Source organism: Muntiacus reevesi, chromosome 1 (genome assembly GCF_963930625.1).
Source record: "Muntiacus reevesi chromosome 1, mMunRee1.1, whole genome shotgun sequence".
Classification (NCBI taxonomy): domain Eukaryota; kingdom Metazoa; phylum Chordata; class Mammalia; order Artiodactyla; family Cervidae; genus Muntiacus; species Muntiacus reevesi.
In genome coordinates this window covers 167,488,328-167,513,876 of record NC_089249.1, presented here as the reverse complement: position 1 = coordinate 167,513,876, position 25,549 = coordinate 167,488,328, and the positions used below count along the sequence as shown (strand labels likewise).

General features: G+C 52.3%; 1 protein-coding gene across 1 annotated transcript in view; it reads right to left on the bottom strand.

The window, feature by feature from the left end:
• Positions 1–25,549, bottom strand: part of GRIK3 (glutamate ionotropic receptor kainate type subunit 3) — a 237,996-nt gene that overhangs the window by 41,686 nt on the left and 170,761 nt on the right. Inside the window, exons 6-9 of the mRNA XM_065930182.1 lie at positions 19,023–19,196; positions 18,292–18,435; positions 12,606–12,713; positions 9,144–9,257 (exon numbers count right to left, since the gene is read on the bottom strand). Of these exons, the coding sequence (XP_065786254.1) occupies positions 9,144–9,257; positions 12,606–12,713; positions 18,292–18,435; positions 19,023–19,196 (540 nt within the window). The remainder of the gene's footprint in view (positions 1–9,143; positions 9,258–12,605; positions 12,714–18,291; positions 18,436–19,022; positions 19,197–25,549) is intronic.

Here is a 25,549-nt window from a genome sequence, read left to right as displayed (position 1 = left end):
AGGCTGAGTGGGTGGGGCAGGGCCGGCTGGGGTCAGAGAGCCTGGGCCCAGGCCTCTGCAAGGGTGTTCTAAGCCATCTTTGGGGGTGGCTCAGAAGAATGGCCCGCTAAGACAGGAGAGGGAAAGCCAAGTTAGTGCCTCACAGATGGCCACCTACTGACGTGCCTGCAGAACTCAGTAGGTCCTTATGGATTTGATTGTCCCAATGTTCACAGAGCTAGAAGCTAGTGGAACTGGAATTTGAACTCAAGACTGTGATTCTGAATCTCACGTTCTCTCTGTGGCACCATCGACAAAGGCTGATGGTTCTCAAAGTGTGGTCCCCAGACCAGCAGCATCACCTGGGAACTTGTCAAACTTGCACATTCTCAGGGCCCATCCAGAAATACTGAACCAGAAACTCTCAGGTGGGGCCTGGAAATGTGTGCTTTGAGAAGCCCTCCAGAGGATTCTGACGTCTGCTCAAGTGTGAGCTCCCTGATACCTTTCTCTCTTTCCAAGGATCTAGTCCCTGGCATTAGGATCTGCCGGTGATTCCTGGTAACTATGACAGTTTGCATTTACATGTGGACGGGCCAGGCACCAGGAAGTCAGCAGATGAAGTGGTGCCTGTGGAGGACCCAGTGAAGAGCCCGGCAGAGCAGTGGAAGTAGCTGGTGTTACCTTGCTAGTCTTAGTTTCAACCGTCTGGGATAGATACTAATAACCCCATCCTACAGATGCAGAGAGTAAGTTGGTGAAGACAAGGTGACTTGTGAGAGGTCACTCAATTGCCATAGAGAGCGGGTCTGGACTCAGGCTGGTGTGATCCCAGAGTGGGAGCTCTTAACCACCTCCCTGTGACTCCCTGAGTCACGTGGTGCCTCTCCCGAGTGGGCAGGGGGGTCCTCAGAAGGTGGCTTGTCTTCTACACTACACCTGCAGCTGTCTCATGTCAGGCTCCCTCCCTCCCAGATGATGGGGAGCCAGCACTGGGCTCTCAAAGGGCCCACCTCTGTCTGATTTCTCATTAGAAATAAACACTGATAACCCCGTAAAGAATAATTAGGGATGTACTGTGCTCAGTCGCTCAGTCGCATCTGATTCTCTGCGACCCCATGGACTATAGCCCGCCAGGCTGCTTTGTCCATGGAGATTCTCCAGGCAAGAGTGGGTTGCCATGCCCTCCTCTGGGGATCTTCCCAACCCAGGGATTGAACCCAGGTCTCCTGCATTGCAGGCGGATTCTTTACTGTCTGAGCCACCAGGAAGCCCAAGAATACTGAAGTAGGTAGCCAATCCCTTCTCCAGGGGAACTCTCCAACCTAGGAATCGAGCTTACCAGCTGAGCCACCCAGGAAGCCCAATAACTAGGAATAGAGACAGGAAAATGGTGAAAAAAGCTGTTGACCTCGTCTAGCATGAGATACACAGAGTGAGGAACTGCAATGTATGGGCTAACTCAGCAAACTAATCATTTATTGAGTTCCTACTATGTATCAGTCACTGACAAACATTTTCATAAGCTGTTTGATTGAAGCTTGTAAGACAGGTGACATTATCCCTGTTTGATAGATGAGGAAACTGAGGCTCGGAGAAGGTCAGTAAGTTGCCCAAGGTCACACAGGAGTTGAACTATAGTCAGATGGAGTCCAGGTCCAGTCCTTCCTGCTTGTAGCTCCTTGGCCTTTCTGGACCGTAACCTTCCCCTCAGCCACCTCTGCACCCTCATGTGTCCGAACGCCTCAAGCCTTCAGCTGATGGGTGACAATTGTTAGCTGACAGAACACACTTGTTCTGGGAAGCTCATGTCCTTGGACCCATAAGAAGAGCACAAACCTCATTTGGAGGTGCCTCCCTGGCGGTTCAGCTGGTAAAGAATCCACCTGCAGTGTGGGAGACTTGAGTTTGATCCCTGGGGTGGGAAGATCCCCTGGAGGAGGGTATGGCAACCCTTTCCAGTATTCTTGCCTAGAGAATTCCATGGACAGAGGAGCCTGGCGGACTACAGTCCATGGAGTTGCAAAAGAGTCAGATGCGACTGAGCGACTAAGCACATCATTCTCTCAAGTGGTGATGAGAGAATGGGGCCATTCCGTTGCCACTAGTGGACTCTGGAGCTGGCTGAGCCTGAAGGGCCTTCATCAGGGGTCCTCAGGTGCAGAAACCCACCGGCAGCCTCTTGTCAGGCTCCCACTGCAGGAGGTAGTCTCATTCTCTGGCCCTGTTTCCCCAGCAACACTAGCTCTTAAAATCCCATCCCACCCCATGACTGATTCACTCTAGAGTTTCAACAGTCCCTTGGGATGCTGCAAAGAAAGGGCAAGGGAGTGTCTGTACTCCTAAGGGGTTCTGAGAAAACCACTTTGCAGTCTCATTGGGTGGAAATCTGGGTCCTTTGACTAGACCCAGTGCGAAGTCTCAGTGCCCCCCATCCCCACCCCCAACCTAGTAGGCAACTCACCAGGTTGGAGAAAGGAGTCTAGGAGGTGCCGGGAAGGGGCTGGGACTGCCTGGAGAGAAGGGGACTTAGGCTAACGTGGATGCTGCTGTCTGGAACCCCAGCACAGGGCCTGGTGAGAGGGCCAGGGTGGAGATTTCAATCCTGTCTCAACTGTAGGTCAGATGCTCTTGTGCAGTGAAAATCTACACCACCGCGCTAGGTGGCCCTGCTGTTAGCTCAGGAACGAATTAAAGAGAAGGTAACTTCTTTGCCAGGAGAATCACCAACCACACATAGATTTCTAAGTGAAATCGACCTCCTTCTGTAAAATGGGAGTAATAATAGAACCTACCTTACAGAATTGTTGGGAGGATTACATGGGTCAATCTGCGTAAAGCACTTAGTGCCTGGCAAATATAAACTGCAATATTATTATTATGAATATCATAATTGTCTTTCTGTGCACCGCGTGGCCTGTTACTGCAGTGACCTTTCCAGCCTAGAGACCATGCCCAAAGCCACCAAAGGTTAAAAATCATAGCTAGCAGCGGAAAACTATTTCAGGAAAGGTCCCTGAGATGGCTCACTTCCTGACCCTATCTCCCAGCCCCTCCCTGGCCCTATCCTCTAAAATTAGCACTTCATTTGTGAAGCCACCAAGCCCCAGAATCTATACATCTCCATATAAATACGCTGCCTTCGGAGCAGCTGTAAAATGCCATTAATTTCGGGAAGTGCTTTGCGGATGGCATACATATTTAACAGCCAAAGCCCAGAGCATTAAAATGGTGCTCGCCTTAGTAATGTCTCTAGACCTGCAACATTTCCTAGGGGGTAATTCTGAACTCCGCCAACTACTTATTCATGGACTATTTCACAATTTATTACTGGAAATGTCCAGACAGCCAATTCACAAGCTCTCTCGGCTGCTAATCGATTGCTCAGTGAAGGTGCCCTCAATTTCATAACTTCACGCTCTCCTATTGCTCTGGGAGAACAGCCTTAAGAACAGGGGTAATATTTCTCTGCAACAAGTCACAGGAAACAAGGGTCCTGAAAAATAACCTTTTCTGACTTTTCATCGCTAGGGCTCATGGTTTCTTAGTCGAGCTTCACCAACATGAAAGCCAGGCCTGGTGCTAAGATTCTCCCAGTGATAGGACCTGTGGAGTTGGAAGAGGGGGTCTTGGGGGGTGGGGAGCCAAGGGTTAGCTACCTAAGAGCTGCGTTCCCAAGTCCTCCTGGCTTAGGCCATCTCAACACACGTCTGCATGCACATGCACTCTGCATACACACAACGCCAGGGGCATGAAGACACCACGTTCTCGGATGTTCTGCCCTGCTTAGAGACAGAGGTCAAGGACCCTGGCCCTCAGGCCTTGGCTTCTGGCAGTTAGAACCAGGGCAGAGCGTTAGGAGTCCGGCCCTCCCAGCAGGTAGGGCCCAGAAAGTTTCCCGGCCCAGCCCGGAATGGTTCTCTCAGCCCATATTCTGGTCTCTGTAGCCTCCCCTCTCCTGTCCCGGGTGCATAGGTCTGGCCTGCCTGGCAGTTGAGTCTAAACGGGTCACAGTGCACGCACGGCGCACACACACCCATCGGTTTGTATCCAGACACCCCTGTGCATAGCCAAGCCCACACCCGCACAGGTATCCACACGCATGCCGACACAGCTGCTCACTTCAGTGGCCCCAAGGACCCTGAACCTTCCAGAACAGGGCCCCCAGGAGAGAGCTGAGTGTGTTTTCTCAGTGTGTGAGCTGAGGTTTGGGCAGATGAATTTTTCATGAGCTCATGGAAGAGGGAAACCTGAGCAGAAGCTGGGGCCTGGCAAGGAGTGGGCGGGGAGGGCAAGCTTCCAGCCTCTTGCTGCTGTTGCTTCAGCCCTAAGAAGGGGGAAGAGCCTGCGGCTCTGATGAGCCAGAGAGGGTGGGGTCCAGGCTCTGTCCATCTGTGTTTCCAGGGTAATGAGCTCTTAGCACCTAACCCCAGGATTCAGGATGCGAGAGAAAAAATGAAGCTTAGGGGCAGCCTCTATACCTCCCTGTGTTTTTTGCCACATCCATATTTTAGGGACCAGAAGAGGAGGAGAGACCCCCTCAGTGTGGGCGCAGGTCCAGCCCTGTTCTCTGGGGCAAAGCTGGTGGATGCTCCTTTACTCAGGCTTGGTACCAGCCTGTCACTCAAAACACCGTTGCCCTGACAACACACTTCCAGAGAGGCAGGGGCCAGTGCTCTCTGCGGGAGGTGCTGGCCCTGCTTTGAGGCTGCCAAGCATGGGGTTGGGGTTTTTCCCAGAGCAGCTGGGCTGGGCCAGGCTGGGCCACTCCACACAACTGGTGGTGTTGTCCTTCAAAGCCCAGGCTGAGAGCATCACACCCCCACCCACCCTATCCCAGGCTCTGGGACGCACAGACCACGCTGAGACTTTCAGGGGACTCTGAGGACATTTTCAGCTAGACACAGAGAGTTTCCTGGAGACCAGTGTAAAGGCTGTGTGTCACATCCTCTGTCCCCATCCTGCCTCCAGGAAAGACTGGGCTTCTCTCAGGGAAGAAGCAGACCCAATTCCCCGTGATCTCTGGGCAGTGGGGCTGGAAAGAGCTGGACATGGCTCACTACCAGGCCCTGTGAATATCTGACACTGCATAATGTGGTTAAGATGGTGGCATATCTGCTTCAAGTGGGTCAGCAGCCACGTCTGGGGTCAAGGCAAAGGAGTTCAGGGAAGGGGATTATCACAATGTCAGAGCTAGGGGCTCAGACCTCCGCTGGGGCAGGGGATGAGGTGGTGGTTGGGATGTGAAGTTTTATGTTTCAGCAGGAGATGAGAGGCAAGAGAGTGGCTCACACCCTAGTGCTTTCAGGGACCAGTCAGGATTTGCCTGTGCAAGAAGCAGCCAAGAGTGAGCAAGAGGGAGCGGTGGGGTCTGCAGAGAGCCCGGCCTGAAAGGCATTCGAACCCTAGCTCAACGTGTATGACGCATCCTGTGCTAGACAGAGATAACCTCTGTGACCACAGTCAGGGGCCAGTCTTCAGTGACGTCCAGGGCCCTGCTTGTGGACGGAAGCAGAGGTTTTCTCTAGCACACTCACCATGCTGATTGTATTAAACCTGAGCTTACTGGGGACTGGATCTGTAATCAATAATACCAATAGCAGCCATTACTTGACAGCATCCAGCCTGTACCATTTATTTTTATTTATTGTTTTAAGATATTTTTTGATGTGGACCGTTTTTTAAAGTCTTCATTGAATGTTGTTATACTATTCTGTTTTATGTTTGGTTCTTTGGCCACGAGTCATGCGGATATTAGCTCCCTGATCAGGGATCGAACCCACATCTTCTGCATTGGAAGGTGAAGTCTTAACCCCTGGGCTGCCAGGGAAGTCCCCTGTGCCATTTATTCTATTTAATCATTCATTCTTTCAACTCCATGAAGTAGATACAGTTAGTATCACCTCTCTTTTGCAGATAAGGAAAGAGAGGCACAGATGGACGAAGCGATTTCTCAGGATCATACAGTTAGTGAACGGTACAGCCAGCACTCAGATGCAAAGGTCTGAGTCTCTTAAGCACCTCACTGTCTGACTGCTGTGTTCTGGTCACTCTTGCATGTCCCCAAGAGCTGCTGGGCTCATGTTTGCCCAGATGAGGGGCAGGGGGCCGGAGGGAGCTGTGTCCAGGCTGCCGGCCAAGGGGGGCTTCTCTCCTTCTCTGGAGGATGCTGGGAGCCAGCAGGACCCTCAGCGAGCAACTGGGCGCAGCAGGTCGGGACTTCGGCAAGAAGCTTCCACGCTTCAGTCGAGTCTGACTCTGCAACTTGTGTCTGACTCTGCAGCCCTACGGACTGTAGTCCCCCAGCCTCCTCTGTCCATGAAATGTTTGAGGCAAGAAGGCTGGAGTAGGTCGCCATGCTGCTCTCTAGGGGATCGGCCCAACCCAGGGGTCAAACCCGTGTCTCATTCCTCCTGTATTGGCAGGTGGACTCTTTTCCCAGTGCCACCTGGGAAGCCCTGGAAGAAGCTTCTGAAAGTGAAGGTGAAATTCGCTCAGTTGTGTCCAACCCTTTGCGACCCCATGGACTGTATAGTCCATGGAATTCTCCAGGCCAGAATACTGGAGTGGGTAGCCTTATCCCTTCTCCAGGGAATCTTCCCAACCCAGGAATCGAACCAGGATCTCCTGCACTGCAGGCAGATTCTTTACCAACTGAGCTATCAGGGAAGCTTCTAGTATTGGCTAAAGGGTGTGAGAGGAGCACAGAAGGTCTGCGGGATTCTGCCCCTGTGGGTGTACATAAATGCCCTGCGGCTCTGCAGAAGAAGGGTCTTATGCCCTTTAAACCAGGCTCCTGACACTTTAATAAAACTTAACCTGTGGTCTCTGAAGGGTGTATATTTTGCATTCTTCTGCTGTATTATCTTTAGCTCTCCTGTTACGTGAGAGTATTGTTTTGTGGCTGAATCATCTCTGTTCATTTAATCATCTCTCCTAATCTCTCCGAGCGTACCAGTTCTACCTTTTTTTAATCTTGTCTTCTGAAAAGTGTTTTATTTATATCTCACATTTTATGCAGCTCCGCTTTTAATCTTTTACCACCTTTTTATTATTTTATTTTTACCCTTTTATATTTTAGCTTTGTCACACTTTTATCCTTTTGCTTTCTGACATTTCGGTTTTACATTTTTCACCTTCTCTAGCTGGAGCTGTTAATTATTTATTTTAATTTTTCCTCTCTCTGGGTAGCTTTCCTTTTAATCTCACCCCTTATTTTCATTTCTCTCTTTATTACCTTCCTTTTAACCTTTATTTTGTCCTCCTTCAACTCTCCTTTTATCCTTTCTATTTTTATCCACATCAATATTCCTTTAATTGCTCATCACTCTTCCTTCTATCCCTTTTGCTCCTTTTATTTATGTCTTTTTATTTTTAATCTTTTTTGCTTTATTCTTTTTTATTTATTATATAACTTATAAGTGTACAATATGATGATTCACAATTTTTAAAGGTTATACCCGATTTATAGTTATTATAAAATATTGGCTATATTCCCTGTGCTATCCAATATATCTTTATAGCTTATTTTATTTTTAGTCTTTAATTTATTTTTTATACTTTTTCCCCTGTTCCTGATGAGATCTTTTGACTCACTGGTTTTATAGTTTGATATTTGTATTTTATTTAGTTAACAAAAAGTCAATCAGTAAGGCAGGCAAGATGTATGGTTTTGGGGAAGATACCGGTGGGGGTCTCACTCCCAAAAGGTGGGGGTGGGGAGGTGTCTCCCCAGCCTTCTGCTGACCCCATCAGCAACATGTTCAGAACTCTTAGGGCTCCATCACCTTTAACGTGGATCGTCTTAATAGTCATAAGCCTGGAGATTGAGGATGAGGTCCAAGGTTAAAATTGCTCCTCAGATGCTGACAGTGCCTCTGGAGTCCACTGCTCACTGGATTCTTGGGAGAATGAAATGTGCTATCCCTTCTTCCTCCATGGTGTCCAACACCCAGTCACTGAGCAAATATCTAGCACTAGAGAGAGGACACAGGGCCTGGCTGAGCTGCCGCTGGTGGAAGGCAGGCAGGACAAGCCTTGTCTGAGTGCCATGGAAGGGCCAGAGTGGGGTTCCCAGCCCTGCTCCCAGGTTCCATCCTGTGACAGCCTTACTCTATCTAAGTGCTCCGAACTGGGTTGGGCTCCCTTTTTTTTTTGGTTGAGAATATCCTCAGCTCGTGGTCCTGACAGATTTGCTTCATTACAAGGAGAAGCTGACTGGGGCCAGATTGTCCTCAAAGGGTCTTTGGTCAGAATACACTGGGCTGTGACCGGGCTGCCCCCTGGTCCAGCTTGGGTCCCAAGCGCAGTGCTGCGCCTCTGAGAGTGTGGGTCCTGAGCCTCTGGACACCCTGGAGGCTTCCCAGGAGGGGCTGGTGCACACGGAGTGGGCACAGTGGTGGCCAAAGGAGGCCAACTGCCTGGGTGTCCTGCTCACCCTGAGCTCTAAGATGCACGGAGCTTGGGAGACCCCAGGAGCAATTCCTTGGGTTTAAATGGTCAGAAGAAGGACACGCTATTTAGTGCAGGGCAGTGGAGGGAGGAGGGCAGGGAGAATGGCCATGGCCAGGAGCACTTGGGTCAGGACACTGTGGGGGTGGCACATGTGAGGGCCCACTGCACCCACTGGGCTCTCTGGGTATGACCATAGCACCTGCCAGGCTGGGGTGGGGGACTGCTGGGAAGGGCCTTTTTCCTGGGAACTGGGGTGGAAGAAGCAGACTCAGGTCCTGGTGCAGAGAGCAGGTCACCCCTCCTTCCTTCCACCCGTCACAGTTCCCACACAGGCGTCAGGGGCTCCGGGAGCGGGTGGGAATGGGATGCAAACACACAGGCCTCTGGAGCAGGGGCTGGCCAAGCAGGTCCAGGCAGGAGGGCCAGCCCGCTCTGCCTTTGGGAAGAGACAGCCCAGTTACCTCCTGGTGTCTCTGACCTGTGGCCGCGAGCAGTATTGCTTTGGTTCAACTTCTCTCTGGGGGCTTTCTGAGGGACCCTCAGTGTTTCCAGCTTTCTGCAGTTCCCCTCCCTTATCTTCCAGCCTCTCAGCAGCCCCATAAGAGGCAGCTGGTCTATGCTGGGCGGGGTGGTGGAGGGGTCCCTCTAGCCTCAGTGGCCAGCCCATCTCCCAGTTCACAGGGGGCCTCCCGCAGGGCTGTAGCTCTTACCAGCACGGTGGTGACGATGAGAGACCTGTTTGTCAGAGAGTCGGTGACATTAGGGCCTCGGCCTTTGGCGACCTCCGTGATATTGAGCCCCTCGGCAGGACTCCACACTCCCACCTGGATGGACAGACAGACGCAGTACAGGGGCTGAGTCCACAGTGTCTCCATCCTTTCTTCACATCAGCAAGCAACTCATCTTGTTCCCACCTTTCAGGAGCATTGTCATTGCTGACAAGTTTTGAGCCAACTTTTCTGACAACCCTGCTGCCTTCCTCCTTCCCAGAGGAAGCCCCCAAGATGCTGAGTCTCCTGAATTCTCCTCCTTCCCCATTTGCTGGCAAACCCATCCCAGAAGGAAGGGAAATGCAGAGGGAGAAGAAGAAGATAAGGATAGCCCAGGGAGCACAGTGGAAGCCAGCCTGGGGTGGAGCAGATGCCATGAAGTCAAGTTAGTGATAAGGTCAGAGTCATCCCAAGTCTGGGTGTGGGCGGGGGGTTGGGGGTGGGGTGGCGGCTCCCGCCTCCTAGGGAAGAGCTAGGCACCAGTTGCTCATTCACTGGGTCTCAGCCTGTGCCAGCTCTGGGGCCAGATGCCCTCCAGAGCCCAGGACAGGGCCTGGAGCGAGGGAGATGTTCCCTAGGCATGTGCAGAAGGACAAGGAGATGTGTTTTGTGCAGGAATTCAGCCTGGGCAGGATGCTGGTCTTTGCGGCTATTTCAGGGGGTGGCAGACAGAGGGAAAACCCTCACAGAGGGCAGTGGATGCCACTGGATTTGAAGGCAGTTTGTTTTGTAGTTTTACACCTAAAGTTGGCAGATGCTCTGGCTGAAGTGGCATAATCTCTAGTCTGCATAGTGCCTTTGTGAATGTCAGGCCTGGGGCTGGAAGGAGGCAAGGGAAGATCAAGTTTACAAATGGGTCTCAAGCCCTGGGTCTCTTGAAGATCCTTTGGGACCCAACTCGACCCCTCTCTGTGCCCATCTCAGCACCTCTCAAGGGAGGTTCTGGCCTGACCATCCTGTCCTTGGCCCAGTTGGTTGGGGCGGGGGGGATGGCACTCAGGAAACCTAATCAATTAAACAGGGAGGCTGAATGCAAACATCCCATTAAGAGAGCTGTGCAAAGGAGATAGCAGAGAGACATGTAATTATGCTTGGGTAATTCTGCCTTAATCCCCCCAAAGCCACTGGCTGGAGCTGGCTGGATCAGCTATGACCTGGCTTAGTAAACAGAAGTGATGAGAGAGAAGTGATGAGAGGCAGAATGGCTGTGTTTGGGGGCTCAGCACCCTCTCTGGGCAGCATCTCTCTCTATGCAGACCTCACCCTCCAGAGCCCAGAAGAGAGAAAACAAGCAGACAGCGTCAAAGAGGCTCTTCTCTCAAGGGGGCCAAGTGCAGAGCCCAGCCCCAGCATGAGGGACCCTAGTGGCAGGCCTGGGTGCAGAAAGCTCTCAACAAACAGCTGGCGGGCAGCCAAGTGACCAGCAGGAACCCTGACTCCAGCAAGCAGCTATTGAACTCCTACCCCAAGTCCCATGGGGATGGGAGAACAGCTAAGACCGAGGAGGATCCAGCTTTCAGAGACTCTCTGCCCATGATCTGGGAGGCTGTGACCAGGAGCCTCTGGTGGGGCCTCTGCAGGTCAGCCGGTGTCTAGGCATAGTAGAGGGGTTTTCCGGAGCATTAGCTGTGGTCTGAGTGCAGTTGCTGGAGGGCTGGTAGGAGCTGTGGGTAGGCTGAGATGGCAAATGTGCTCTGATGGGCAATTACTGATGCCGACCATCGATACGAGAGTGGGAGGGGGTGGCATACCTGCCATCTAATTGCCATCCTCAGGATTTTAGGCTATCCCCAGAGACGGACAGTTGAGAGAGCAAAAATGAGACAGCTACTGGAGTGACAACTATTACAGTGGTCCTGCCAGCAGGGGAAGCAGGCTCCCCAGCACTGCAGGAGTTTAAATAGGAGCTGGCAGAGTGCTTGATAAGCTATAGTTTGAGTAGAGTTAGACCAACAGGGCTGGATCATCATCTTAGGAGCAGAGGGTGTAGCACCTTGTCCTTAGGGGACTGGTGCTATAAGTGGCTGAGAGTAGCAGGGGAGTGGTGAGGTTGCCCCGGCCACCTGGCCGCAGCACAGTGGCCCCATGAGTCCATGGGAAACACAGGACTCAATGGCATCACCTTGGCCACAAAGTACAACCCAGGCAGAGCTGGGTTTGTGCCTGTGGGAACAAACCAAGGAAACATAGGCCATTCCTACAACTGGAGAGATGGCATGGGCCAAGGCCTAGAGGTGCAGGAGGGAGGGCGTGTGGCTGGACCTTGAGGAATGTTTGGGGGGCAGTGGAGACTAGTCCTGGAGAGGAAATCGGGGCATTTCCTGGAGACTCTTCAAGGCCGGGGTGAGAGGCAGATGCTGAATGCCTCGGCACTGGGGAGCCACGCACAGTCCCAGGGCAGAGCAGAGCTGTGCATTGGGTAACTTCATCTGTGTGTGCACTCGGGACGGACGGAGGGTCCAGGAGTGGAATTGGGAAGCCAGGCTGGGGTGCTAAAAAAAATCCACAGAGGAGACCTGGGCCAGGGAGGGCAGGGGAAGAGAGGAGAGGAATCAAGGGCCCCTGAAGGATCAGAGACCCCAGGGGTGGCCCCTCCACTTCTGCACTTTTTACGCCCCCTCTCCCAGGGTTGGAGAGATGCCCTGGTGGCTCCCAGGGACCAGTGGGTGTGGCTAGGCTTTAGTCCTGAGGTCCGAGAAAATGCTGAGAATCAGGGCTGATGTTAAATCCCCTTCTAAGCCCAGCAGCCTGACTTTGTCACAATATTGCTTATGGTTCCCAGGGGTCAGAACTGGCCCCATTACGATCATTTCTATGGTAGCTGGATGGGAGGCCAGCCCTGTGGGCCTGCTTTCCTTGTAATTCCCGGAATCACAGAGGCCTTAGAAACTTAGCATGGGGAGTTCAGAATCCATGTGCTTCAACCTCTCTCCAAGGGTAAGAATCACCTCCAATCTCCCAGACAAGCCATCCCTTTGTTCAGTTTTGCTGAAATGTCTCCAGGGACAGTGAGCTCACTACTCCCTAGGCAGGCATCCGTGGGTCATTAGAGAGTTTCTCCTACCCAAGGACACGTCTGTCCCTCTACCCCATGACAGAGGACCTAGAGACGGTCCGTCTGTCCCATGAGCCTTTCCCAGGTTAAGCCTCTCTCTGATGGCCCTTGCTGACAGGGTGATCATTTGAGTATCTGCCACGGGCAGGCCATCGGGCTCTGTACCCCTCCAGGTTGAGAAGGCCAGGAGGGGCCAAGGCAGTGGCCACATTGGGTCATGTTGAGCCCAGAGCGGGCAGCTGGATGGGGGCTTGCCCCCTTGCTCAGGGTCTCTGCCTGGGATCTATCATGGGGGATTTAAAAGCCCCTGTTCCTTGGCCCACCCTCTCACTCCTGAGCTCACACACCTTCTCCAGGCCATCTTCCTTCAAGCTGATGATGTCCAGATCGAAATCCGTCCGTAAGCCACTGGTTTTGTTGAAAACAATCCGTCCAGTTAATCCTTCCCATTGAGCCTGCCGGAGGGGAGAGGGCAGAGCGGCAATTCCTCGGGCTCATAAATCATCATTCGGTACAACTGTACAATGCTTCATTTTAATTACTCCTTGCACTGATACTGTTCCCCCAAGACCATGATTAATTAATAATCACCTCCATCATTGCTAGGGCTGTGGTGCGAGCCAGCGATTTCCATAAATTCTATTATGCTCTTTAGCCAGCGTTACACTTGCACCTTCTCGTGTACAACATCGATCTCAGATGTGCTCAGATGAGCCCCCACCTTGAAGCCATGAGAAGGGGGTAGTTCGGTCCATGTCAGGTCCCCAGGGAGGGGCAAGGAGGCAAGTGGGTAGACTGTGGCAGGTGAGACCTGCCGAGGGGCAGAAAGTCAAGGGGCCAAGCCAGCTCTGGCTATAGGACCAGACACTCAGAGTAATCCCCAGAGAGCCAGGGGTGACAGAGCAGGTCTCTCACCCCAGCTCCACCCATGTCCTGGTTAAAAACTGGGGTCAGAATACAGGGTCCAACTTCAGTTAGCTGTGTGACCTGGGGATTTCATTCTGCCGTGCTGCCTCAGTTTCCTCATCTGTAAAATGGAACTAATAACAGTACCCATTTTACCAAAACACTATGAGGGCAGAATGAAGTAGGTCTCATGAAAAACTGAGAATGGTGCCTGGTACAACCTGTTGTTTTTATTGCTTAATAGCTAAATCATGTCTGACTCTCCACAACTCCATGAACTGCAGCATGCCAGACTTCCTTGTCCCTCACTGTCTCCCAGAGTCGGTTCAGATTCATGTCCATAGGTACAACCTGAGCCCTGAATAAATGGTAGCTTTTGCTACTTTTTCTTGCTTTTAGCATCATGAACAGAGAGAGGCAGGCAGAGGTTCAGAAAAGATACAGGTCTAAACTGAGATGGGCTCCATCTTCTAACGCCAGGATTGGCAAGCCATGGCTGGTGATACACCTGGATCCATTTCCTGTTAAAGTCACACCCATGAATTTACTTATTGTCTCCGGCTGCTTTTGTGCGGTAGCTTCAGAGTTGAATAGTTGCAGTAGAGACTGTCCAGTCTGTTGCTGTTTTTTAGTTTCTAAGTTGTGTCTGAGTCTTTGTGACACCCATTAGATGGTATGTATGCCACGACCATGGACTATAGCCCGCCAGGCGCCTCTGTCTATGGAATTCTCCAGGCAAGAATACTGGAGTAAGTTGCCATTTCCTACTACAGAGTATCTTTCTGACCCAGGGATCGAACCTGCGTCTCCTGTATTGGTAGGCAGATTCTTTATCACTGAGCCACCTGGGAAGCCCTGGTCTGCAAAGTCCAAAATATTTTCTATCTGGCCCTTTGTACAGAAAGTTTGCCATCTCCCCTTCTAGCCAATACCTCTCTGGTGGGCATTAGCTATAAGGACCTTCCTACCACTCACCCCATGCAGCCTCTGCAGCAGCCCTGGGAGATGGGCTCAGTAGGTGCCTCACCCCACTGGGGTCATGATCCCTGCAGATTCTGAAGAAGGCTCTATAGCCTCTCCATGGCTGAGGTTTCCCCAGCACCCAAGCTTACACAATACAACACACAAGTTCATGGGTTCCTGGATCCCTGAAGGCCCACCTGTAGACTGAAGCTAAAACCCATGGGAATCTTTGAGCACTTGGGCAGCCACCTGGCACTGTAAAGTCTTGTGTATAAGGACGTAGACGGCGTGTGTTATGCTAGCTCAGGCAGAGGGGTACACCTCGAAGGGCTCCAGGGGGCTGGAAATCAAAAGCGGGTGGAACATGGACTTTGCATAAGGCATCCAACCTCTCTGAGCTTCAGGAAGAGGACAATGACCTACTTCACAGGTGGTGACAAAGGTGTATAAAGGGCTTAGCACAGTGCCTGGAACACGAAACCCCAGCTCTGATTTCTCCTTTGTCCCTTCCTCCTGTGGGGCTCCTTTGGATTAGAGCTGGCCCTTGGCTGGGGGCAGGGGGGAGGATGATCACGTGGGCCACCGCCCAGGCCTCCCTAGAAACCCTATCACAGAAGGCTTGTCCGTGATTAACTTCCCCGCATGAGCTCATCTGGTTTGCATCACAGTCCGATCAGGTGGGTGTCGTGCTTGCCTCTATTTCACGGTCATGGCCACTGAGGCTCAAAGAGAGGCTGAGCTCTGCAGGTCCCAAGCAGTGCTGGTGCCAGGCAGATCCCCTCTGTGCTGAGCAGAGCTGAAGGGCGGGGGTCACGGTGTCCACGTCGAGTGGGGAGAGTTTATGAAGCCCAGGAAACTGCGGACTGGACTTGGGGATGGAGATTTAAAGATGCCTCTGATTCAGAGAACAGATTGGTGGTTAACAGAGAGGCACCGGGTTGGGGTGGGCATAAAGTGTGGGGGGTCAACTGTATGGTGATAGATGGTAACCAGACCTTCAGCGGGGGCTACTTTGTAACGTACACAGATATGGAGCTATAATGTCATACACCTGAAACTTACACATCATACACTGTTTTGTTCTTGTTTAGTCGCTCAGGCGTGTCCGACTCTTAGCGACCCCATGAACTATAGCCCGCCAGGCTCCTCTGTCCATGGATTTTTCCAGGCAAGGGGTGGGTTGCCATTTCCTTCTCCAGGGGATCTTCCCGACCTAGGGATCGAACCCGCCTCTCCTACATTGGCAGGCAGATTCTTTACCTCCGAGCTACCAGGGAAGCCCATACACTATTTTACTTCAATTAAAAATGCACCAGAGAAGGTGAAGGCCACTGTGTATGACCTCACAGGGAAGCTCCGCTCCCTTGAGGTTCCCCAGCCTCTCCATCTGCCCCCTCCTCTGCCTGCGCCCCGCCCCCTCAGGCTACCTCCCCAGGTCCCTGGGGAAATCATAGCTGGTGTCTTCAAACCTGCGCTGGAGGGAAGCCTTCCTCCCCGTCAGCTCCAGAGGACTTAAATGTCAGCAGGTGTGCGGCCTGTCTGTGGGCGGGCAGGCAGGGGCAGGGCCAGGCCAGGGGGCCGCTGGAGCTCCGCCCCGTGACATTTCCCAGCCCTCCCGCCCCTTTCAGCTGCCGCGCAGGACTCGCTAAATGAAAGATGCTTCACAAGCTCTGAACTCCGGCCTGGTATTTTCTAGCTCCTCTCGGAAATGCCAAGTCTTTAAAATGATTTACTGTCACGCAGTCAGATGGGGAGATGGGAGACTTGGAAATGGTCTGAGGGAAGACCGGGTGCTGGGCTCAGTCGGGGGCCTGGGTCTTGAGGGTGGCCAGCTGTAGGGCTCTGGGCCTCGGTCTCCGCTTCCCCCACAAGGAGTTAAGGCAAAGACGTTTCTGAAACTACTGTGTCAAGGAGAGTGTGTGGTGAGGGCTATTCACTGGGCTGGGGCCAGGCAACAGGAGGGTTGGATACTCCAGCAGGGCACGTCAGTCCGGGGGTGGGAGGCGCCTTTCTGCTCTGCAAGCCATCTGCTCCCTTTGGGGCTTCAGGACTGAGCCTCGAGCACTCTAGGGGGTTCTCTGAAGCTCTGTGGCCTGGAGATCCTCTGAAGCTGGAAACCCACCAGGGAGCAAGCCCCTGTAAAGACAGTCGTGATGGTAGAAACAGTAATAGCTAATCAGCTCAGCATCTGCTCTGTGTCAGGCACCGTCCTAAGCACTTCACACATCATGACCCACACCTATGACCACACTGTTATCTCCACTGTGCCGGAGGACACAGAGAGGTTCAGTAGCTTGTCTAAGGTCACACCGCTAAAAAGCTTCAAAGTCACTTATGTCTGGCTCCTAAGGGTCTTAGAGTTGTGGCCCCGGTCACTGAAAAACCCACGCCAGTCTCTGGCCACTGGGTTGGCGGCCTGCAGAGGAAGGAGGCTCAGGGGGCGGGGTGTGAGGTCTCCATGCTCCGCGAGAACAAGCTGATGACTGTGCAGGCCAGCCAGGCCTGCCTCAGGGCATTGGACAATCAGACTTCCTCTACAGTTTTGAGGGGTTGGATGAGAAGGAACCCTCATGGTCCTCTTCTACCAAAACAACTGACACCAGAGTCTCTTCTAGGGGTGAGGGAACCGGTGCCAAGGACTTAAATGCTCCCTCACGGGGACTACAAAATGGTTTGCCAGGCGAGGAAACTGACACTTGGGAATGTCCAGGAGTTTGCATAAAACCACACAGCTGGGAAGAGGCAGAGACAAGCCCAAAGGCATGTGTATCAGACTCTAAAGCAATGTGCCTTTTAGTGTCATTCTAAAATGCAGGAGGTGTCACTGCCCTTGTCCCAAGCAGTAACGCTGAACTGGGACCTCTAGGGAAGCAGCCCCGTCTGCTGAGTGGTGGGTTTCTTTGTTATTTACCCTCATTGTGTTGTCTTCCTTTGCATATGGGATTACATTCACTAATGGATGGCCTTGATTGACGTCTCCCTGGGAGGTGAGGTCTGTGCAGTTGCCAGGCTGTTTTAACCCCACAGGATCCCCAGCACAGGCTCAGTGCTGGCCACTCAGCAGACCCACACACATAGCTATTTTTGAATAAATGAATTGAATGAACTCTCAAAGCAGTCTGCCTCATTCCTGGTTCATTGTGATGGCTACAAAGGCATGGTCTATGCAAAGCCCTCGTAGGGGGTTTCTCCTAACTGCACTTGACATTGCCCTGGACAGGTCACTCCTTCTGACCCAGGGATCTCACCCCTACATGCCTAGATCTCACCTCTACGTACCTTCCTCATCTACCATTACTGGGACTTGACTCTGCCCAGTCTTGGGCTATGTGCTTTGCTTACAGTTTTTCACGCTGTTTTTTCAACAATGCTTTGAGGCAGGAACTCTTACTATACCTATTTTACAGTTGAGGAGACTGAGGATTCAAGAGTTAATCATCTCCCCCAAAGTCACACAGCTTGTTGTCATGGAGCCAGGGTATAAACCCAGGCCTGGGTGTCCCCACCTGTAAAATGGAAACAATAAACTCTGCATTCGTAAGGATGACCGTGGTGGAGAGTCTGAAAGGAAACTTGGGCACTGTGAGTCTCCATGGTCATCTTCTCGGCGGCAGGACATGTTCTCTGGTTTTTTTAATCGGTTGGGACTTCTTCACAGTTGCCATGGCGCCAGGAGAGCCAGGTCCCACTAGGGACCGCAGGCTGATGGGCCCATGATGTGAAGAGGAGTTTGTGGGGCCGATTACTAGTTACCGAGCTGCCTCTGCCCTCAGCACTAAGCCTGTCCACATGATGCCTCATTTTGTCCTCACAGCATCTGCACGAGATGGGCATGCTTCATACCCCCTTTACAGATGGGGCAACTGAGGCTCAGCAAGGTACTCTAGCTCGCCTGAGGTCACACAGCTGGAGGCAAAGACGCTCTGCTGTTCTAAGCCCAGGCTGTGTCCTGCTGACAATGCTGACCACCTACTGAGCACCTACTATGTGCCAAGAACCCAGCCTCTCTGTCACTTTGTAAGACTGGTCCCTGCTGAGCTCATTTGCACCTAAGGAAACAAGCTCCGGCCCAAGTTCACATGGACTGGACTCCCAGACTTGGACCCTTGACTGCTCCGTGGCCCCCAGGAGATGGCCCTGGTGGGGGGTGCGGGGGCCACTCACCTCCTTGATGAAGTTCATGAAGCGGCCGCCGAAGCGCCAGGCCTTGTGCCGGTGGCACTGCAAGGAGTTCACGGTCATCTGGGGTGCCCGCTGGTAGCATACAGACACGATGTGGACGGCATCATACAGCAAGGCCGCGTCCGTCTGCAGGGGAGGCCCAGGGCTGCCTGAGAGTGGCTCGGGCCCTGAGAGCCCTCAGCCCCAACCTTCCCTGTCTCCCTGTATCTCCCCCGCCAAAGGCCCGGTGTCCTGGAGAGGGAAAGGCCCTGGAGGTGACCCTGTCATGGCTCCTGATGAGAGGCTGGGCTTTGGGTGTCTCTGCAGCTCTGCAGACACCTGACTCCCTCCCTCTGCAGCTCAGATCTTCTCTGCCAGGCCCTCCACCCCCGGCGTCTCCCTGTTGCCTGGCCCTGCCCACACCTTCACCTTTCTAGCCTCCCCAGCTTCCTGCCCACCACAGCTGAAAGCCCTCCACGTCCAGGACATTATGCCCACTCTCCGTAACCGTCTGTTTATGTGCCTGCGCTCCCACACTTGGGTGGGGGAGTGGGGGCTGCGTCTGATTTCTTTGTGTGTCCCTGGCCCTGGGCCTAAGGTCTAGCAGACACAGGGTAAGTCTTAAAGTGGGAAGTGGTGGGAGGGAAAAAAAGAAACAGGCAGGAGGGAGAGAAGAAGGGAAGGAAGGAAGGGAGGGAGGGGAGCCCCAGGTCTGGCCCATCCAGCGGCAGTACCATCATCACTCCGTCCAACAGGCCAGACTCCGCCCGGGGAGCCGCCTGCAGCCGCTCCATGGACCACTTCTCCACGATGGCCGAGACGTGGGGATTGTCCACGTTGAGGATCCGGAATCCTGTCAGGTTCACCCCCGAGTAGCGGTAGGGCTCCAGGTCTAACGCGTAAAGATCCTGGACAGAGAGAGTTTCCATAAACAAAGATGTGACCCGGCTGTGAGCTCTAGCCCTACCTCCCACACTCCCTACTGGGGCCCCAGAACGACTGCAGCTCCCTGCAGAGTTCTTGGGAGGGAGGCTCGGGGCTGGGGCGGGGGGCGGGTGATGGAGTGCTCACGGGAGCATTGCACTTGGAGTTGGCCAGACCTGGCTGCCTGGTGGCTGACCCCATGGACTCACTGCCGGACCTCAGACACACCGCTCAGCCTGTTCCTTCATCTACAAAACGGGGATCATGCCTCCTTTATAGGTCGCACTGAAGCAGTTCATATGCAATGCCCAGCCTGGGACAGCAAAGAAGCTTGATAATGGTCATGACCGTCACCTCCTCTGATGGGGGAGGCCTCCTTTGGGAAGATGAAGGGCACTGGGTCTCGGCATCTCCAAGCTACCCAGAGGGAGGCTGAGGGAGGATTTTATCCCCCCAAAGAGGGTATTTTAAAATTGTCTCTTCTGAAAACAAATTGATGATTACCAAAGGGGAAGTGGGGGAGGGATAGATTAGGAGTTTGGGATTAACAGATACACGCTACAGATACACGCTATAAAACAGATAAGCAACAAGGATCTACTGCATAGCACAGGGAACTGTATTCATTGTCTTGTGATAGTTTATGATGGAAAAGAATCTGAAAAAGGATAGATATATAGGTATATATGCATAACTGAGGGGGCTTCCCTAGTGGCTCAGATGGTAAAGAATCTGCCTGTAACACAGGAGACCAGGGTTTGATCCCTGGATCAGGAAGATCCCCTGGAGAAGGGAATGGCAACCCACTCCAGTATTCTTGCCTGGAGAATTCTATGGATAGAGGAGCCTGACAAGTCCATGGGGTCGCAGGGTCGGACACGACTGAGTGATTAACACACACACACACACACACACATACACATGCATTACTGAATCATCTGTGGTACACCTGAAACTTATACAATGTTGTAAATTAACCATACTTCAATAAAAAGAATTAAAATAGACTCTTGTGCCTGGGACTGAAGGAGCACAGTGCTCTCTTTCTCTTCGACCCCACATCACCAGCCAGACCCCCTGACACCCTGCATCCTAGGAGGAGTCAGCCTGTTGGCCAGGTCACACCCAGTTTGGTGCTGGGGTCTAAAAGCCGGGAAGATAGGTCTTAATGCATGGGGGCAACCGAGCTTCAGCTCTGGAACATCATGAGCTGGTGTGGGCAGGGGGCAGGGGGAAGAAGGGGGTTGGCTACAGAAGGAGGAGCCAGATGCTAGGCTGAGAAGGGATGGCAGGAGGTGGGTGGCGTGGGGAGCTCAGCTCAGTCCTCTGAGATGACCTCGAGGGGTGATGGGGGTAGTGAGAAGGAGGTCCAGGAGGGAGGGGATTTACATATACATATAGCTAATTCATGTTGTTGTACAACAGAAACTAACACGATATTGTAAAGCAATTATCCTCCAATTTTAAAAAAAAGAAAAGAAAAAAAACTTCCCAAACTTGGAGATAAGGCAGATGGAGACCAGCATGTCCTTCCAACATGTGGACACATCGCTCACCAGGCCCTCTGGGGACTGTGCAATTCTCTGGGAGAATTCATCTGGGTTCGACTGCACTGTCAGCCACTGGTTAAAGGCCCAGATTCTGAGTTAATGAGTAGACTTTTTCCCATAGAAAAGATAATCCCCAAGCTGGTGGTTTTATTGCCCTGTAGGACATTAATCCATTTTGTGCCTAACTTAGCTGACTTATATGATGTTCCCCCTACACCGAATACCTATAAATACTCAATCCTTCAAATGCTCTTTGAGCTAGCATTGTCATCCTACTGGTTCCTTTGTTCATGAGTTGAATACATCTTTGACTCCTGTTCATTCTATATTTGCATAAGAGTCATGTTACTTTTTGAAACATATACGCTGATAATCTAGATGGGCCTAATTCCACTAGTAGGGAAAATGAGTTTTAAGGTCTTAGTCTGAGGTCCTCCTCATCTGTTGTCTGCTCTTTTCCACACTCTCCTCCCATCCAGCTGCCTTCCACTGTTCCCCTCCCTTCTCCGCCCCCACCCCCCACCCCCGCAACCTGGCCCATCATCTTTCCCAGGTCCCTCAACTCAGTCCATCCGTCCAACGCTGGGTCAGAATGGCCAGGGATAGTGTGCTGTTCTCTCCGTGGCTGCAGTCATCAGGAGAAACATCTGGCCCCATCACAGTCCCAGCTTCAGTTAAATCAATGACGGTTCATGGAAAGATAATGAGGGATAAAACCTGGAGCCCACAGAGCAGCTCTTTGACTCTGTGCTGGCTTCCTCTGGTCTCTTAGATGTTCCTAATTCACGCAGAACTCCTCCTGTAACTCCGATTGGCCTCCTTCTGAAATACACAGTATTGGGTTCCTCTTTAAGAGTTTAGCGATTAGGGGAGAGGCTGGGGGCAGTTTTGAGCCCAGGAAAGAACGTTTACTTCCAGCCTTGCTCAAGTGGGGCCCTGATTCAAGAGCAGGATTGGGGGTGGGGAGGGGCTGGGTGGAAGTAGATGGAGGAGCCCCCGTAGAATTGGCCAGAGGGTGTCTGTGTGGCCCCAGCCTCAGTGGGGGGTGAGTGGAGGGTGGGCACTGTGCTCCGCCCTTCAAGTGGAGTTTGTCATCTGACCGTCACGATCCCCTGTAAAGTAGGTATTCAGTAGATTCCCCTTCTGCAGAGGAAAGAAGGACCAGAGGGGTGAAGTGGCTTGCCTAAGGTGTCAGAGCTCATGGAAGCAGTGCAGAAGTTGTTCCCAGGCCCAGCTCAGTGGGGTGTTGGAGCTGGCTCCCGTGGGCTTGTAAGAGCGAATCATCAGCGTTTCCCGACTCTACGTTCAGTGACACTCGTTGGTGGCTTGACACTGGCCACGGTGGGAGAATTCACACCATGAAAATTGGCAAGCACCACAAATCTGGGTTTTCCCCGCTTTTGGACAGTTGGTTGTATACATTTACTAGTACACAGTGTCTGTTCTATTTAAAAATTCCCGTGTTTATGTCCCCAGTGGTTGCCAAACACAAGATATGCATCAGTATTGCTTTTGGAGAACTTGTTTTGGAAAGCATGGGCCATTGAGAATGTGGGGTGGGGCTGCAATCTGTGTTTTGAGAAGCCGCTCATCTAAGCTATTACTCCGGGCCGGGAAACACACAGGGACGGCTCTGGGCTTAGACGGGGAGACCTGTGGGGTCAGAGAGGGAGAGCAAGGCAGGGGACACCAGGAAAGAGGCCTCTCTTCCCACAGCGGCTCCCTGAGAACGGTCACTGGGCAGCCCCAGGTGATGGTTATGAGCGCAGACTGTGAGGCCAGGCCATCTGCTCTCCTTACGTCACCTGCCTCAGCTGCAAAATGGGCATGAAAACAGCACCTGCCATACAGGGTCATCCTGCAGAAGAAATGGGTGAACAGACTGCTTAGAACATGTCTGGTGCATGGTAGACATCACAGAAGTGCTGATAAATATTCATATTCTGCCTTCTCTGGAAGCAGGTTGTGACAGCTATTGGACTTGCCCCCCAGGACATGACTGGGTTCTTGGAGGAGAGGAACAGACCTGAGTTGCATCCTTTCTGCCTTACCCTCTTGACAATATAAAAACAATCATGTTGAACTAACATTTACTGAGCACCTACAAACCTCAGAACAGTTTCTAAGTGCCTTATGTATACTAACTCACTATATGTACATTTCTGCCTTACAAGAAAGGTGTTAATATCACCCCATTTTAGAGGAAGGCACTCAGTCGCAGAGAGGTTAGGTCTTTTGCTCACGGTTGTACACTTGGGAGGAACAGTGTCAAACCCAGCCTGCCAGCTCCCAAGCCCTCCCTCTGTCCCAGGACCACCTCTCAGTTCCCACCCAGTGGATATTCCAGTCACCCTCTACATGGCATTCAGAGGGGTCTTTCTGAGGAATAAACCCAGCCCTGCCACTCCCCTGCTTGGTGTATTTCAATGGCTCCTTCTTGCCTTCTCAGAATAAAGCACAAATTCCTTAGTGTCATTTGCGAGGCTCTCTACCCCTCCAGCCTCACTTTTCCTCCCACCGCCTCTCAGTTTTTTGCCCCAGGAGCACCAAACCATTTCTGTCTCCCTTCCCTGTTCCTCGTGGCCCCTTCCCCCATCACGCGGCTTCTCTGTGCCAGTGTTTCTGTGTGTGCTCTGTCTGTCTCTGGGCTGGAACATCTGTCTTCTCAACCCTTCTTCAGTGGGTCCACTCTGAGATTCAGCTCAAGTGTCACCTCTTCTGGGAGGCCTCCCCTGACTGCTACCCTAGATACATGATCGGGTGGGTCAAAGGTGCTTCTGCTCTTAATCTTGGGACATTTTGGCTTCCATCCCACACATGATAACTCTCTATGTCTGCAACGGTCTCCCCTAGAAGCTCCCATACCAAATACTCCCACCAATCACAGTGGATAGAAGGATCAGCTAGCTGGGTAGCTCTCTGGGAAGAGCCTGGAAATGAGAGAGTAGAATTTCATAACCTTCTCTCAGAGGGAGCTTTCTATGGGGCTAGAAGTTAGGAGTGATTTGGTAAATTGCCTGGGGTGGAGGATGAGCCCCTCAGGGGACTGCTTTAGAAACAACAGATCTTCCCCAAACTGCCTTTGAAGAAGGTGGGTCTGGGGAGATGGAGGGAATTTTGCTTTGTAGAGTGGTAAATGCAAGTTTGGGGCCAGAGCTGAATTGCCTGGGACACAGAAAAAAAGCTGAGATCTGCCCCAGGGGGCGCCCTTCTCCCTCTTCCCCTGTAATGAGGCTCAGCCTCTTCTCCAATTCAGTGCTGATACCTAAAGCCAGAAAGATGCCCATCACGAGTCTACCTAGGGCCTCCCTGACTTGGCTCACTTCTCTGAGGACCCGAGGCCCTCTGGACTCAGTGGGGAGGGCAGCATCTCCAGCTTTGGTGGGCCTCGGGTGCTGGTGACATCAGCCCTTCCGGTTTCCAGATGCAGCGCTGGGTTGGCTGACACTGGCACAGTGGTGGTGGCCAATCACAGCCTGGGAGAGGGCATGATGGGGTGTCCCTGCTGGGGTCATCTTTATCCCTGTCACTCTGAGCCTGGGCTCAGCTGCAAAGTGCTGCAGCGCTTGTGGCACCGAGGGCCACCATCCCTGTGACTTGAGGGCAGTGACAACGGGCAGCTGGAAAAGAGGCCTCTTTGTCTGGCTCCAATTTTTTCTCCAAACTGCCCTGGGCTGAGACCCCATGTGCCTACACAGTGAACTGTGCACAACCTTGCTGCTTGGCAAAAAGTTGCTGTTCTCCATGCCAAATGTTGACACATTGAATTCAGTATCGACGAGGGACCTTTTAGAAACATTCAGCATAACATAATAGACTAATTCATTAGCACCCCATGGGTCTGACTGGGTAGAAGCTGAAGCTCAGAAAACATCGCCTTAAGGAATGACAGATGAAAATATCTTTCCCATGATATAACTGTTATTGCCGGGAAGTGGCATTAATTGTGATTGCTTATCTATTAATTTATTATAATTCTTTTTTCACCTCCAGGCTTTTACCTACACATGACATGGACCAGGGGCTCAGCTGGGGCTGATTAACGTGGGGTTATCTGGGAATGGCTCAAAGCTGGCTGGCACAGATAATGGCAGCTGGGGTAATTAAAATGTCTTCTGCGTGGGAGAAGCAAGTTTGGAGAATTTTTTCGAGGCGAGGAATTGGTGACATGGGTTTCCTAAAGCAAAGCAGATAAATGTCAAATGCCACTGCCCTCCCAAATACAGCCTCGACTGACCAATGAGCACCAAGAGGGAGAATCACGAGGTAGCCTCCTAAGCCAATGGGGCTGGAAGGAGGACCTTGGAGCCGGAGCCAGAAGCAGGACATGGGGACCCGGGGGACATAGCTGATGCCCTGGCATATGGGGAGCTGCTGGGATGCCCTGGTACCTGCCCCCTCCAACACACATGCATATTTCACTGCAGATCTGTTTATATTGCAGCAGCTGTGTCTCTAGAAGGATCGGCTCTCCCTGACCCTCAGAGACGTGGGGGGAGGAAGGGTAGTAGGCTGGAAAAGAAGTCAGGAGCCAGGGTTTCTGTCATTGATCTGCTGTGGGGCTCGGGGCAGCTCACTCAACCTCTCTGGTCCCAGGTTTCCCCATCACTCACAAACTGCCCCGTGAAAAGGAAAATCAGCAACGTGGAGAAAGATCTTTAGAACCTGTGAAGTGTGGGTGCTGCAGGGATTTGTGGAGGCTTTGTCCCCCAATTAGTGTCAGTCACGTGATACCTGGGCCATCATGGCCTGTGGAATCTGAGCCTGAGCCAGCCAGAGGAAGCCAG